The 16,150-nt window shown below is 46.7% G+C and overlaps 1 protein-coding gene across 3 annotated transcripts in view; it reads left to right on the forward strand.

Moving 5' to 3' along the window:
• TTC28 (tetratricopeptide repeat domain 28) overlaps positions 1–16,150 on the forward strand; it is a 121,601-nt gene that overhangs the window by 65,934 nt on the left and 39,517 nt on the right. For all 3 annotated transcript variants that reach the window (XM_064674810.1, XM_064674811.1, XM_064674812.1), the window contains 3 exons: positions 4,116–4,263; positions 5,827–6,099; positions 7,083–7,213. In XM_064674810.1, coding sequence (XP_064530880.1) covers positions 4,116–4,263; positions 5,827–6,099; positions 7,083–7,213 — 552 coding nt within the window. The remainder of the gene's footprint in view (positions 1–4,115; positions 4,264–5,826; positions 6,100–7,082; positions 7,214–16,150) is intronic.

Below are 16,150 nucleotides of genomic sequence, written 5' to 3' on the forward strand. Positions count from 1 at the left end.
GGAACTTAGAGGTCCCATTTGTATTCTTACATGCTCACTTTGTACTATATTTTTATCTTCATTGGATGGTTTTTATTTATTATGAGCCAATTACTGTTGCCTAAAACAGTTCTTGCATATTAATATAAGAAGAGTTAATAAAAATTTCAGGACCCCTCTTGATATTGGCTATTCAATGATGGCATTTGCATTTTAATCCTATTTCAGGTTCCACAGGAAAAACTAATACTCAGGGTCCAGACAGTTATCTAGGTGGGATCTCAGATGATTAGGATCAAAAAATGAATAAGCATGTTTGTGTTGCCTGGACACTGCAGCCATCAGTCCAGTGGCAGCTCCTAGTAGGACAGATAGAAGTTCTCCTTTTGTGTTAAATGGGCTATAATAAACACTGATGGAAAATACTAATGTGTACAGAAATGACACAGAGGTCAGTGAATTGAGCAGAACAAATAGGGCTTGTGCTTGGAATTGCAGAGAGGGGCTGTGCCTGGAGAGGCAGATGCTGACCCTGCTGCAGACTGGCCACTAGTCGAGGGGCAGGACCATCTCTGTGTTCTTCTCCTGTTCATACAAGTTTTGTAAAATTAAGCTGAGGGTAGAGAAAAGCACTAAAAAACTATGTTCCAGCCATGAAAACATGGAGTGCTCTGAAAAGCAGGGGGTAAAAAAGGCAAGTCTGCAAAGTTCAGGGTGGCAAAACCTGAACAAAATGGGAAGCCTTGTTACCCTTTGGATGGGTGCCGTGCTGAGGGCAGTGTCGCTTCACCTCACTGGAATCTGTCCTGAGGCCAGCAGTGTGAGCAGCCTCTGTCACAGGGGCAGTGTTTTGGCTTGGAAGTCTCAAGTGCCAAATATATTTTACCAGTTAATTACTTAGAATAACTTATTTTTGCTTCCAGAACATCAACAGTGCTGTCAAAGGTATTATGGATAAAAAGCACTAATTATCCCTTGTCGTTCCTCCTTCCCTTGGCTGCACGAAATCAGTAGCCTGCTGGAAGCACGGCTGGTTGTGCAGCAGGCTGAGCCCACCTGGCTGTGTGGGCCCACATGGGGTCTGATTTCCAGAGGTGTGCAGGAATGCTCACTAGCAGGCTCTCCAACGTAGTATTGGGGACTTGATGAGATCAGCAGCTTGGTAGATCTGCCTTGTACCTTTTAATCCTCTTCCCTTCCCAAAAGGCTCCTGCTCGCAGAGCTGCATCCCTGCTCTCCATGTCCTTCCGAGGGCAGTGGATGGGCTGTGCAGAGCTTGGGCTGGAGGGGTGGGTGCAGATGCTGGGAACCCCTGGCACACTGCGACTCTGGAGATGGGAACAGCAGAGCCGTGTCCGTCCTGCTAAGACAAGGATAGGAGAAAACATTTCCCATTGAGGGAGATGCATCTAGTGCCAAATTTCAGCTGAGAGCGAGGCTTTTTTCTTGCACGGTGCTTTGTTCCTGGAAAGTGTGATGCAGAGACTGAAAAAATGAGAGAGATGGTTCCAGCTGTTTGTATTACACTGAGGATGCAGAGCACCAGGGTTAGAAAACACCTGCTGTTCCTGTCTTGTCTTTAGCGAAACATTGTCCTCTCCTTGCTTTAATCTCCTTAAAAGGAATTGATCATTTTTTCTTACTTGGGATCACTAGAAAATTAATGTAACTGTTGCTGTAGAGTGAGCACTGTAGTATCTTCACATAATGGGATTTAAAATTTAAAGCTCACTCAGCATGGGAAGGCTCTGTCTGTGTTGGGACCGGGAGCCGCTCCTTGGCTCACTCCTTCAGCTGCAGCTGCTGGCTCCCTGCCTTCCCTTTTCCTCTCCTCTTCCAAAGGGTGATTCTCACCGTTTCCTCTTTGCAGATTTTTTCCCTTGATACAGTGTCTTCATTCCAATGCTAAACTAACTTGTGAATGCCTCTTGGGGAGGAAATAGGTGATGTGAATGCTTTTTGTTTATTTTGTTAAAGGTCCATGGGGAACACAGTGTGTGGAGAGCCTTCTGTGTATGCTGGAAACTGGAGGAGAAAGGAAGGAAGGAAGGAAGGGTTTTTTGCAGGAGAAAAATGGGCCAAAATCTTCCTTTCAGTTATGATTAATAGGTTTTTCTTTTGGGCTTTGAATATTGTGTTTGTATTCAAATTAAGTGGCTTCCAGGGGGGGTTTCCAGGAATACATATGGGGAGCGGATAAAAACCCTTTCCATAAAGGACGTTCAGAATGTGCGGAACTGAACTGCACATTTGTGGGTCTTGCTCTGTCTTGTCTCCTCCTGTCACCTGGAGCCTGTGCAGGGCTCAGAGGATGGGGACTCTCCTTTCTCAGCGTTTGGGATGTGCCAGTGAAGCACAAGGTGCTGAAGAAGCTCACACAACACATGGAGCTCTGTGCTGGCGGCTGCGTGTCCGTGCCCTTCTCCCAGAGAGCTGAATCAGACAGGCACAGCTGCCCTGGACCAGCCTTGTGGGCTGGAAAGGTCCCTGTCAGAGGCGTGCTGTGTCAAACTCCCTCTGTCATCAGGCAGTAAAGAAAGTAATTAAATGGTAATTCTGAAAAAAAAAAAAAAAGGGGACTTAAAAGTGTACAACATGATTTAGGTGACAGGCCGCTCGCTGCTGGGAGGGCTCACGCTTGGTGGCTGCTGCACGTTGTTAGTTCTTTGTATTCTCTTTGATTTAAAGCTTCATGCTCGTAATCTAATTAACACTGAATTGGGTTTCCAGTACAGTGGCTTGTTTGGTTCAATAAGAACACATTTATACTAAAGGTTAATGAAAAGAATTTTGCTTTCATCAAATTTATTAAAAGGGGTTCTACAATCAAGACTTACTAATGGAAAAGAGATTAAATATTCATGTCTCTAAATTTCTCGCATCATTTTTGATTTTCCTTAGTCTCTGCCTTCCTGGATTGGATTCCAAAAGTGCCTGAATGCTTTAATGAAATACCAGTTTAAAAATTAATTGGAGATTTGTCCTGTTTAAATAAAAAGACTCCCACAGATGTATACCTAATGTATCTTGAGCACAGGTCTCTGCTATTATGGATGGAGAGAGAGAGTGGTGGGATCTTAGCCATGAGATCAATACTGGGAGCCAATCTCAAGGAGCAGTATTGGTTCTTAAAGCACTTTTAAAGAAATGCAAATAATGTTTTATCTTCTTTATTTGTACTATTGAAATAGGCTTGAATGAACCCAAAGTGCAGCAAAATTTACATCAGAAAGGTGTTAGCTGGTCATGAAGATAAAACGTGAATAATGGCATCCAAGGTGCTTGAAGAGTCAAGACCTTTATATAACAGTGTCCAAATGTGTGTGCTACAAATACCGGAGTACTTTGAGCAAATATTGGATTGTGTTTTCTGTGGTCTCTTTCCCAGTAGCTCCCAGGCAGTCCTGAATCCCCTTTTGGCCAGGGCTTTGCCCCTGTGTGGGAGCAGAGCATGTGTCTGAAGTTCCTGCTTTGTATGTCGGTTCCTTGTGTCCCAGTGTGGGGAGGTGTGGGAGCTCTGTTCGGGAGTGCTTTGCAGCTCTGTGTTGATGTTGTTGCTAGTGTAGAAACAGAAATACATGGTGAGAGGAGATTCAGGTTACTTTGAGGGTGTTGCACATTCCCTTAAAGGGTTTCCTGGGAAAGAAAGAAACAAAGACACTGCTCTTGTAAACAGGTTCAGAATTATGAGTGTCTGGCCTCAGTCTGAGAAGCGCATGTGGATCTGTGTACAGGGGGGTGTGTGTATATGTGTGTGTGTGTTGTATTTAAAGTGCACCAAGCAAGTGGGGCAGTGCTGGGCAGTCTCGAGAACGAGCATCTGGTTATAAATAGTTAAGAATAAGTATTTGGCCAAGTCCAAGGGGAAAGCTTTGCCTTACTAGTAGTTACCAGCCCTGGTCTCCAGAACAGATCAGAGGCCTTTCAAAGGCTGAGAAGGTGGTCAAAGTGAGAGGGGTCCACGCTGAGGGCAGCCACAAACCAGACTGTGGTGTTGGGTGGTTTTGATGGTAGCCAGAAGTCAGAGTGTGATGGTGTAGCCTGGTGTCCACCAGCATGAGGTCAGGGCAGCTGTGTTATTTGTGAATATTTGTGACGGGTCAGTGATGGGCATTCCTGTTCCCTCTGTTCCTCAGGCATACTTCCGACAGGGCGTGGCCCTGCAGTACCTGGGACGCCATGCGGATGCTCTGGCCGCCTTTGCGTCGGGGCTGGCGCAGGATCCCAAGAGCCTTCAGCTCCTGGTTGGCATGGTCGAGGCCGCCATGAAGTCTCCCATGCGAGGTAAGCACTGGGGGGGTTCTCAGGGGTGGTGACCTGCTGCTGAGGTATTGGAAGCAGGAGTTCCAGTCCATGGGTGATTCTGACAAGATCCTCTGATGGGAGAACTTGCAGGCCTGAAGGGAAAGATTTTAAGATTTGGCTTCTCTGCTGAGTCAGGAGAATGCTGAGAACAGCAGGAGGAACAAAAACTATCCTTCTGATTGAGTGGGATAGCAAGATGGTGATACCCAGCTTGAGGGGCACTGGAGATAAACTGGGTTTGTATAGCAGTTCCCATGGAGTTTGTCCTTTCTCCAGTATCAGTGCAAACAGAGGCATGTGGGGCTGTGGCCCTGGCTGTGCTGTTGCTGAAACAACTTCCCACAATGTTTTGGTGCTTGACTGTTGGGAACAGGGCATCTGAAATGCTCCAGGCCAGTGTTAGCCCAGAAGAGCACATCAGCAGCTTTTCTGTGGTACTAGTGTCTCTCAAAACAGCATTCCAGAAGGAAAAAAGGCTGCTCTGCTAATTCCCTTCTGTTCAGGCAGTATTTGAAATCACAGGGACCTTGAAGCCATATGAGCTGTGCAGTGTTTTGCCTCTCTTTAAAAATGTCCCTATTTCCAGGATTTTTCTCTCTAGAGGAAGGAGGTCATCTCCTCTTTGCTCTGTTTCTCTTGCAGGCTTTGTGTTGCAATGTCCTAATGCTGTTATCCAGGAGGGAACATGGCAATTCTCGTCCTCAGCAGATGGTGCTGGGGGCTGCAGGGTTTAGGAGCCAAGAAGCACTGAAATGAAAAAATATCTCTGTTGGTGTTTCCTTTTTTGCATCCTCCAAAATGAATTCATCTCGAAATTTCTGTCCTATATAGCAGTTACCTTGTGAAGGTAATTTCATTTGCTACCCAAAGGTACTGAGGCTGCTGCTTAGCATGCAGGTGATGTATTCTGTGTGAGCATCCCCAAATTTGGCTGGATGATCCCTGACCCATTTCCCTGCAGCTGTACGTCAGCTGTGCTCCCTGCTGCAGTTAGACCAGTCAAAGCAGCTGAGCAGGTCCAGTGCTGTCATCCCAAAGGAGCACCGTCTCCTGCCAAAGAAGACCTTCTTTCTCTCTTGGTGTACATCATGTGCTTTGGGTATCTGGACAGGCACAGCCTTTGCAGATGTTCAGCTGAAAGTTTGTGCTGAAGGAGCAGAAACTGTAATGCTCTTAGACACTGCTGGTGGCCCATTTCCAGTTTCCTACAAAATTCCCCAGGTGTTTTCCGTTTTCCATCTGCTGTTATGCCAGGCTTCAGAGCTCAGTACGAGACTGCTCTACATGCTCATGCTTCCTTCCTGAAGTACTTTCTGCAAGGCAAACAGCAGCTTGCCAGGTGATCTGTCTTGGTGTGCCGGATCTTAGATGGTACCTTTGAGCCCCAAGCTCCTGCAATAAATCTTAGTTGGATTTGGGCAGTCTGGCCCTTAATTCATGTGTCATTTGGTTACAAAAAAAATCAAGATGAGTTGTGAAGGTGAATCCTGATGTAAATAACTCGGTTTGTTGAGTAACTTTGCCTTTGGTTTTGTGCTTCAGAGTCCCTGGAGCCCACCTACCAACAACTGCAGAAGATGAAGCTGGACAAGAGCCCTTTTGTTGTGGTGTCTGTGATCGGCCAGGAACTCCTGACTGCGGGCCACCACGGGGCCTCTGTGGTGGTGCTGGAGGCTGCCCTGAAGATTGGCACTTGCAGCCTGAAGCTGCGGGGATCGGTGTTCTCTGCGCTGAGCAGTGCGTACTGGTCCCTTGGGAACACAGAGAAAAGCACTGGATACATGCAGCAGGACTTGGACGTAGCCAAGAGTTTAGGTAAAAATTTGCCTTTCACTCCTTGAGTGCTGGGTTGGGACAGGTGGAACAAATCAAGAGCTAGATTAATGATCAGTATCTCTCTGGAACGCTCAGGTTTCTGTGGGGTTTTACAAACTGCTAAATCCAATCTGAAACTCCTGAAATGTGCAGACTGCAGATTTGTGCAGTCCTGTTTGCCTGCCTGTGTGAAGGGGCAGATGATCAATGAATGCTAGGGTTTTACATGGTCTTCTAATTACCTGATGTCATGTATGTGGGAACTGCTCTTACTCCCTGTGTAGACTTATGCTCAAAACCATACATGAGTCTTAAATGAAGCCATCTGTTTTTCCAAAAATTCAATGGACAAAGGTACTCAGTCTGAGATTCTGGGGCAGTAGCCAGGGAAGGAACAAAACAAGAATGAGACAACGATGAAGAAAGAGTGTTTAAAAAATAACCAAATTCAAAAATCCCTCTCAAGTACGGTATATTCTGCACAACAGTGGGAGCATTCAGCTTCTCAGGGTGTTGTAGGAGAGCAGGCAGATATGAGACAAAGGCCCAGTCGTGGACAGGTGGAGGACAGTGCCTGAAGGCTCAAGCCAGGAGCACTCACTGAGAGCACAGGGACTGCTCTCTTGAAGATGGCCATAGATGTTCTTTGTACATCTGAGCTAAGCTGTGCTGCAGAATTGTTTTCTGGAGAAAGCTGACATGCTCTGTGCTTGTTCCTGGGCCATTGACTAAACTTTACAGCAAGGAATAAACGGGGAGCAATGGGAAATTGCCAGGTGTTAGACCAAAGGAGAAAGTAAAACAATTCTAAAAATAAGGTCGATGGCAACTGTAGAAGTTTCCGAAGGCCAGCGAGGAGGAGAGTTTGGCTGTGTACTAAACTGTTCTGATGCTACTTGTCACACCGTGTTCCAGTGTTCTCACTGGATGCTTCCAGCAGTGCTTGTATGAGCTAACCTGTGTTTTGTTTGCATGTGACACAGGTGACCAGACGGGAGAATGCCGAGCTCATGGTAATCTGGGCTCTGCATTCTTCTCCAAAGGAAATTACCGGGAGGCCCTTACTAACCACAGGCATCAGCTGGTGCTTGCCATGAAGCTCAAGGACAGAGAGGTAGGAAGCTTCTTAAATAGTCTGAGTTGAGAGTCAGCACTGTGTGATTTTCCAGACAGATACGAACATCTCAAAAAGCCTTGTCTGTCTGCCCCATTTTACTCCAAGAATTTGGAAGCTACGTGATTTCTCTTCCCAGGTGCCAGCTTGCCTTTTGTCAAGGAAAGTCTTTGTACCAGTAGATAACAGTGTGTGAGTGCAAGGGGCAGGATGTTTGGTTTGTCTTTTTGCCTCCCTCATCTCTAGTCTCCATGGGCTCTGAGCAGGTCCTTTCACCTCCCTCTCCCTTTCCCACTATGTTCCCTCAGCACAGAGGCTCTGGAGCTCTGGCACTGGGGGTAGAAGCTACTGCTGGATCAGTGTCAGTCCCACACGGCTTCAGTGGAACCCTCGTGTCCTCAGTGCGTGATACAGGTGCTGCCAGTCCAGACTCTGTTAGGCTGCACCCCAAGTTGTACCTAAGTTGTACAAGAAATGAGCAAGATCCCTGTCCCCAGTGTTTGCATAAAATACTCTTTGTATAAACACCTGTGAAAAGAAAAAGAACCTTTGCAAACCTCAAAACAAATTGTTGTGTATACTGTAGGGGTTGCTAGGACTGGGTCTGCTTTGCCTTGACCATTTGCCATTCAGCTCCTGAGGCATTATACTGGGCTCCCTGCCAGTGCAGGGAAGTGGGCTGCACAGACTGAGCAGGCTGTCCCAAGGGATTTCTACCAAAAGTTCACTGTAAGGACAGAATCATATTCTAGTGCATTTTACAGGTACAAAACCTATCCCCCCCTTCAGGGATTCCCCTCTACTGTGCATGGGAAGATGGGGTCTGGTGGTCACAAGGCAGGTGCAGGGAGGGGCTAGAGGCAGCAGGCAGGTGAGAATTCATGTAAGCACAAGTAGTTTTGGGGGAGATTTAAAAACCGAGGAAGATCAGTTTCCCACTGTAAGTCGTGGAAAAAATCCACTTGAATTTGCTGAGTGCTTTACTGAAATATTATTTGATAAGTTGAATATCAAGTAAGCCTTGGAGAAATGCATCTTTCAGTAGGTTGTGGAAGGACTGTGACTGGGGGAGGGACCTGTTAGACGCTTTCTTGATTATTTTACCAGCTGGAAAACTTCCTGAATTATTCCTGATTTCCTTGTTTATGTTCACGCAGAGCAGAAAAGCTGTTACTTGTCATTGTTTTTGCAGTTTTCTTGATTGGGGTCCCTGTTGCTGCTAACAGTGTAACCTGCGTGGCTGCAGCTCTTCCGTGGGGTTTCTGCAGCAGCAGATCCCCTGTTGTGGGGGCTGGAGGAGCAGCAGGAGGGTTGCTGTGCTGGTGGAAGCACAGCAGCCCCAGAGCCCAGGCTGGAACATTTCACTGACTTCAGGCCACTGATTTAAAAAGATCCCTCTGGAGGGAGTCAGGGAATGAGGGCTAATCATGATAGTTCTTAGTTCATGACACATCTGGGCACATAATTAACAGTTATTGACAACAAGTGACTACTTGGTTTAGCAAGAAAGCTGAGCTTCTTGGATTTCCTGTAGGATGTAACCACAGGAAATTAATTTGGCGCTTTCTGATGACATCATCTTGACCACAGAGCTTCCTCTGAACAAAAAGCTGTTTTTCTTGGCCTCCTTTGCAGACATTTTTATAATGCAAATGTTATAAAGTTGCAATAGGGCTGATGTGAATTCCACCAGAAGGGAATTTGGTGTACGACTTTAATGAGGTAATTGTTTTACCTCTGACTGTACAGAGAATTGGCAGAGAAGGTAAAAAGTGCTCGTCTGTATGGGTTACTGCTGTCTTCAGAGGGACTGTCAGGTTCTGAGGCTGCAAATGTTTGTACCAGGGGCTTCTGCTGGCTGTGTCACTCATAAACTGAGGAGGAGATTGCAGAGGATCTGTCTGGAGCACTGAGGTCTGTCTTCCCCTGCGTGGGCGTGGAGAAGGGAAGCTGTCAGCTGAGCAAGGAATCGTCTCAGCTGTTCACAGCAACTCAAGATTTTAAATGTTTTTCTTCCCTGGCGTGGGGAGTCTGTGCAGCTCCTGTTACAAGCACCGTATCGTGCTGAGCACAGACCGTGTGTCCAGGCAGACCATTCGCTCTTTCAGCCACTGTGAGGAGAAGTTTGGGCTGTTTTGTGATACTTGTGCCCAGAGAGAGTGTGGAGCAGGTGTAGCTGGGGTTTGGCATACCTGTAGTGTCTCCAAGAGAGACCGTGGGGTGTTGAACACACATTTTAATTTGGTCTGTGCAGACAAGAGAGAACACTGGTTCTTAGGAGACACTGTGAAGGGCACCATGCGACAGCCATCTCAGGTAAGGGATGTGTCAGATTTTTTGACCAGCTGCAGTGCCTGGTCAAGAAATTCAGATGAGCTAATTCTCTGAGATTGTTTCTGAAAGACTTAGCAGACTTGAAAAGGCGGTTGATTCAGGAAACCAGGAATCATAAGGGACTTACTCGGTCTTCCTGTCTGTGCATTCCTTGGTTCCTGTGGAGCTCTGCAGATGACCCCTGTGCTCAGTGGGATACCATCCTGAAGAGGGTGACAACAGAAATGAGGGGCAGTAGAAAACAGGATGATAAGCAGGACCATCTAGGAGGACAGTTGCCTCTTCTGATGGAGATGAGTGTGGAAGCCCAACACTGAGATGGTTTGATGCGGATAAAGAGAAAATAGCAGTGCAGGGTGGTAGTCTGTCCTTTCTCTGTGAAGATGAAGCAGAGGAGATTTCAGTGTGGACTGTCCTGGCCTGCTGCAGACATTGGGAATCTGGTTGAGAATGACCTGGCTGCAGAGGAGTGAAATGTTGTCTTTACTTCCTTGCTGCTTGGTGATGCATGGATAACGAGTCACAGCCCTGCCCTACACTGGCAGCAGCATCATGTTCTTGTGATGCGTTCGGTGCTCTCTGTGAGTGAAACGTCAGCGCACACTGTCCAGCAGTTCATGTGCTGAGGAAATAAGTGTTCTGGTAGCTTGAGCTGCTGCTCTTTTTTCCAGTCACTATTTAGTGCCCTTGAAAGAGCTGATAGTTGTATAAAGAGAGATTCCCTAAAGCAGCAGCCAAAGCACCAGGATGTGTCAGAGGAGAAGTGGCAGGGAAGAGACTGCATCACGTTATTTTAGCTCGTTGTCTTTTGCCTGTGACAGAAGCTGACTCTGACGAGCAGCAGAAACTTGCAGCCTGTTTCTTCTCAGAGTGGACTAAAGCCTGCACATAACGGAGGTGCAGAATGTTATGTTTGTACTCTATTTTTTAATTAATTACTTTGTTTTTAGCGCCAGGTAACATGATCTTCTGGAAGCCATCAGGTAACTCATGTAGCGTGTGTTGATGCCACATCACAAGCTGTGATTTAAACAAGGGTTATGCAGCTGATGAGCTATGCCAGGATCAGAGGAAAGAATGCAGTAAAAATGTAAGTGTAAAAGCTTGTGATGCCTGTAACACCAGTGCCCTATGTCCCTTTTCATCGTTAGCTGCTGCTCAGGTGTGCAGAACTGTCTTGTATTTGGCGTTCTATAAGGTCAGAGTGCCAAGGTAGAGCCAGTGGTGCATTATCTCTTGGAATGGGTTGGAGTGGCCCTTTTTACTGATCGTTTGGAAGGGCCTGTGTTCCCTCCAAAGCATTTAATTTAGAGAAGTACTGCTTGAGTGTTGGAGCTCTGAGGGCTGACAAGCAGAAATGGACAGGAAAAGGAAAGCTGTGGAGCCCCTTTTTGGGTCCAGTGTCCAAACCCTCACACAGGCTGTGCTTGAATCCTGCCGTGCAGAGGCCATGGACACCACAGGGACTCCGCAGTGTAATAGCTCCCTTCTCTCCTGGGCCCTCAGACGCCTTCGATTACAGCCCTGCTGTTCAGAAATAGCAGTACGGCAAGATCATAAAGTAACCATCATGAAATGAATGCTTGTGTGAAAGTGTGCTGCCAGCACAGAGCTCTTGGGAAGGATGCTGCTGCCAGAAAGCCACTGGGCGCTGGCAGCTCCCGCGTGTTGGCTGGTGGGCATGTTTGGAGCTGAACTGGGCCTTTCCTTAGGATGCAGGGTCCCTCTTTGGGAGTGAACAGAAGGTGCTGGATGAGGAAGACTGTGCTCCTGGACTCTCCCTGGGACTGGGATGAAGATGCAGCCAAGTGCCTCAAGGCTGTTTCCTGCTGCCCCTTTTCTCAGAATTGTGGCTGAGGGAAGGGCAGAGAGTGGAGGACAGACTGTCAATGCCATCTTGCCCCTGGGTTGGCTTGTGGTGCCTAACAGCTTGCAGCCATTCCTGGCCCAGTTTTAAAGGGATTTCCCCCCACCTCCCTCTAGAAGCAGCTATTTGTGGCAGGAGTAGGTGCAGACCTGCTGTGGCTCAGTGCCCTCTTGTTACTGACCCTTTGTGTCTGGGGCTGCTGGCTGCTGCCCCTGGACATCTCCATGAGCATATGTGGCTCTGGGAATTCTCTGCAGCAGGCAGGTATGCTCAGTGACTGATGAGCCAGGTTTTACTGTCTCAAGATGCTTTTTAAAACGATTGCAGATGTAAGGCAGAGTTCATGTTTCCAGCTTCAGCAGATTTTGTTCAGAAAGGCTGACTATTTGCAGCAGAAGGGCATGATGAAGATGATTATTAGAACTGGGTGGTTAAGTGGCATAGAAGAAAGGTGTTTACTAAGCAGACTCTGGTGGATTTTCTTTGTCACCTTGCTCCGACATATCTGTGAAGGTTCTTGTGTGGCAGGGGAAACATCAGAATGCAGAAAGTCCTGTTGTAAAGAGAAACCATGGGCTCACAGCCCAGGAGACTCCAGAAGCTGGCTGGGTGCTCTTGCTGCAGAGGGCATTGCCATGGAGCTGGCAGGGACCACTGGCCACTGTGCATCCCTGGAGGAGGAGCGTTGGCGAATATGGTTACTGGGACAGACATAATCCCTGGCTGGATTAATTTGGGAATTTGCAGATTCTGCAACTGTCTGAACATACTTTGTGAGCAGCTCAGCCACTGCTGGTTATTTAGGTTTGCAGTTCTGGTAGTTTTTCCCATTTCCCTTCAAAGCAATGAAACTCAGCATAAAGCTCCCACATTTGGTAAACTGCAGCTCCACGCTGTGCAAGTCAAAGATCAAATTTCACCTTGTTTCCAGAAGTAGATGCAGAAGGAAAGATAGATCATTCCTTTCTAATGAAATCTGTAAATTCTGTAAAGCCAAGGTTTTCTGCCCCTTCCTGAGGGGAAGGGGAAATGCTTTCCAGGTGTCCCTCCTGCCCTGGTTTGTTTGTCAAGCCACATCTTCATTTGATAGCAGACCTGTAAGGATATTCAGCTTTTTCCTTGAATTGTATCAGTTATGGTTTGGGGCAACAAAATGTGTTTAGGTTTTTTTTGTGTTCTGCTGAGTTAGATAAGAAAAAGACAGGAACACAGACTGAGTTGGAAGTGGCAGAGCTGTCCTTCAGGAGGACTCCATTCTTCCTAAAATAGGCCCTGTGGGGTCTTGTGGTGGAGAAGGCCAGGAGAACACCTGGAAAAGAGCATGACCCTCTACAGTGGGACTGTGAGGACAGTAAAGCAGCCAGAAACCCTGCTCCTTTGCTTCCAGAGAGGGTGGTGAGCCTCCCTGTCCCATGCCTGTTCAGGCTGGTGTAGAAGGTGAGGGCAGGCTTTTCATTGTTACCAGTTGAGTCCCTGCAGCCATACCTGAGCTGCCTGGCTTCTGTGGCATTGTAGTACACTGTGCTGTGCCTTCTCTTGGCTTGGCATGGCTTAGGCCATCCTGGAAGGCCTCAGTAGACACCAGCTCACTGAAGCCCAGCAAAGGGCCTGTGGCCTCTCGTGTGTGCCCTGTGGGATGGGCTGGTCAGTCACTGTTCTGTTCTCTGCAGAATTTAGCTTTGTATGGGTTCACTTGCATAGCAGTTGGCCTTTTCCATCGCATCCAAGTGGCTTTCAGGTGTTTTAAAATAGAATTTCTCATGGGGTAAACTTTGTCTCTTTTTCACTGTAAATCCTGAAGTGATCCCTCAGCTGCTCACTTGCCTCCTCAGCTGTGCTCCTTAACGTCAGTCTCAAATGGAGTGTGGAGAATCCCAGCCATTCATGAACTGCAGCTCAGGGGAGCCCACTGCAGTGTCCCTGCCCATGGGATGTGTGTGGCACTCGGCTGTATGAAGAGATGGTCTGGCCCTGGGTCTGCGACATTTTTCAGAAAGGAAAAATCTGAAAATCTTGAGACTGCAGTTACTTTGTTATGTTTGCAAACAATCTGGAAAATGAGGACAGGATATAAATACCTCACAAATGAGAACTGGAAATAGTCTTCAGGCTAAAGCAGTTTGTCATGCATGAAAACATTGACTAAGATGTCAGAGACAGGCTGTGGAGGCAAAAAGAGGAAAGTAGTGTTTGCTGCAATAAGCATCAGAGCTCTGCAGAAAACCAGCAGAGAAGGCACTTGCTTTCTGCTTTTTTCTGGCCCTTTTCCTCTTCTGTAGTGAAGCCACTGCTTCAAAATAATTTATTACACAATTGTCTACCAGAAGTGGGTTATCTTCTGCCTGTAGCAATATGAACAGGAAGGAGTAAGAGGAGAATTTGCCTTATTTCTTATGGCTTTATCACATCTTACTGGAAGTAAGTAACAGATTGAGGAGTACTTTGCTAATTGTTAATCTGTACTAGTGGCTAATGCAGCCACTGCTAATAGAAGTGCAGGAATGATGACTTTAGGGTGTATCAAACAGCAAAGAGATTCCTCTTTGTGAGCTTTTTTAAGAGAAGAGTTGGGAAACTACTTGAGAGCTTTGGTTAAGAAATTAGTGGATGAAGGCTGAGTGCCAGCTGCTGGGAGAACACTTGCCATATGACTTCATTTGGGAATTGTGGGTCCTGCAGGCCACTAGTGCTGCATTACAGCTCAGCCTGAATCACCTGCATGGCTGAGAGGATGAGTTCAGTGATGTGATCAGCCTTAGTAGCTGACCATCAGCAATTGGATACATATCTGAGAGTATAAATTTTTTGCCTTTCTCTTTCTGTCTTTAGCAGGTTTTTTTAGAGTCAGCTTGACTGGATTCATATAGGTTAGTCTGGTTCAAATGTGATAGGATTAAGCAGAACAAAGGGAAATCTGACCAGTGCAGGAAATTTGGGAATGCACTAAAAGACCATATGCTTTGTTTTGTTTGGACTTGTGACTCAAGAGGGAAATGTAATACTTCCTGAGGATCTCCTTTAAATGTCCCCATTTGACCTCCACAGCACATGGATTTTAGCTGAAAAAAATGCAGTCTTCTGGTTTTACTTTCCTCTCACAGTGACTGCAAATCCCAGCATGCTGCTGAGGCCTGGACACGGCTGCAGTAAAAGAAATGAAACAGAAACTTTGTGCAAGAGCTACGGCTCCGGGAGCAGCACTCTCTGGGTTTCCAGAGGCCCACCTCAGCCGAGGCCTTCTCCCCTGTATTGAGTCTGCAGTGAGAGGTGTCCAGCTTATGAAAAAGAGTAGCAAGGATTGGCACAAGTTGATATGCTGCTGTAGGAGTTGGAGTTTTGTTTGCCTGCACAAAGAGCTGCTCTGGGACCTGTGAGATCCAAGTTTGTGACTTGCTGGCTTATTCTCCAGGACTAACTTTGACCAGGGCATGAGTCACTCTTCAGTGTCACCATCGCAGAGGAGCTTGTGGTTTTAAATGAGGGCTTCTTTTCTTACATCACCACTAAACATGTCAAGTCAGCTATCCTCCCTTAAGTTATTGCACACAGGAGCCTTTTAGACTATGTTCAGAAAACGAACAAATTTGGGCTACTTGGGGTAAAGATACACGAACCCCAAGTGATGCTTAGGCTCGATGCTGAGGTCTCATTTAAACTGTTCCTGGGCAGGTGTATTTCATGTGACTTCTTTATGGAATGAGTGGAGCACTGCAGAGCCCACCCAGAAAGGCAGGCCCTACCCCTGGGTCCCCAGCACTGCACAGTGAGGGGTGTTCCTCCAGCTCCTACAGTGAATGTGAACAGCCTGGTCAGTATGAGTGACAGGCAGATTTATTCTTAAGAAATGGTGTGGGGTAGTCACTGTTTCTGCTCTCCATCAAAACCCTGCTAACTTGGTCAAAACTGTTTGCAGTTCTGTTAAGGGATTAGCTCAGGTTTGGTTTTATGAGTGTTCTAGGCAGAGCTGAACACCTTGCTCCTAAACAGTAATGGAGGAGGTGGAGTCAATGGATTTTCCACTGGAGCAGCATTATTTTGATCTCCAAACGAGAGGCTGAAAGTCAGTGTTCCCTTTGAAGCCTTTGGTTTCAGGAAGAATACTGACTGTGAATGGCTTGGCAGTTGAGCCACGGTGCTGTTCAGGTTTGCCTGGATTCATTTACTTTGTGTGATGCTTTTGACATGGAACAGGGAGAATGAGAAGTCCTTTGAAACACTACCATTTTCCTGTGCAAGTACAGACAGAGTGGGCTGGGCGTGTGATTGTCAGCACAGCCCATGGCAGCCTTTATCATGAGCAGCAGGTCTCTGACACCTGCAGAGCTGTGGATTTTACCCATTAATTGAGTGAGGACTGGGACCATCTCTTCCTGCTGTATATTTTGAGTCTTTCTATTGTGTCATTTATTCCTGGTTATTTCCCTTTCAGTTAGGAGTAGTTACAAGCTCCTTTCAGGCTTTCACATACTAGTGCTTCTGTTCCATGGCTTTGGCTTTCTTGGGGTTTGTTCTGGCTTTCTTGGGGTTTGTTCTTTGATAGTGTCTCTGTAAAAGACTGAGGTCTTCTACAAATAAATTGGATTTGACAGGAGTATTGATTTCAGTGTATTTTTTTCCCCCAGGAACTAGTTACCTAAAAGCAAATCCATTCCTTCTTTCTGTGTACAGATCATGTATAAGAGGAAGATACTGCCTGCTGCTTCTTTTCCTATTTTCAAAAGCGTGGCACACAAAGG

This window comes from Pseudopipra pipra, chromosome 18 (assembly GCF_036250125.1).
Source record: "Pseudopipra pipra isolate bDixPip1 chromosome 18, bDixPip1.hap1, whole genome shotgun sequence".
NCBI lineage: Eukaryota > Metazoa > Chordata > Aves > Passeriformes > Pipridae > Pseudopipra > Pseudopipra pipra.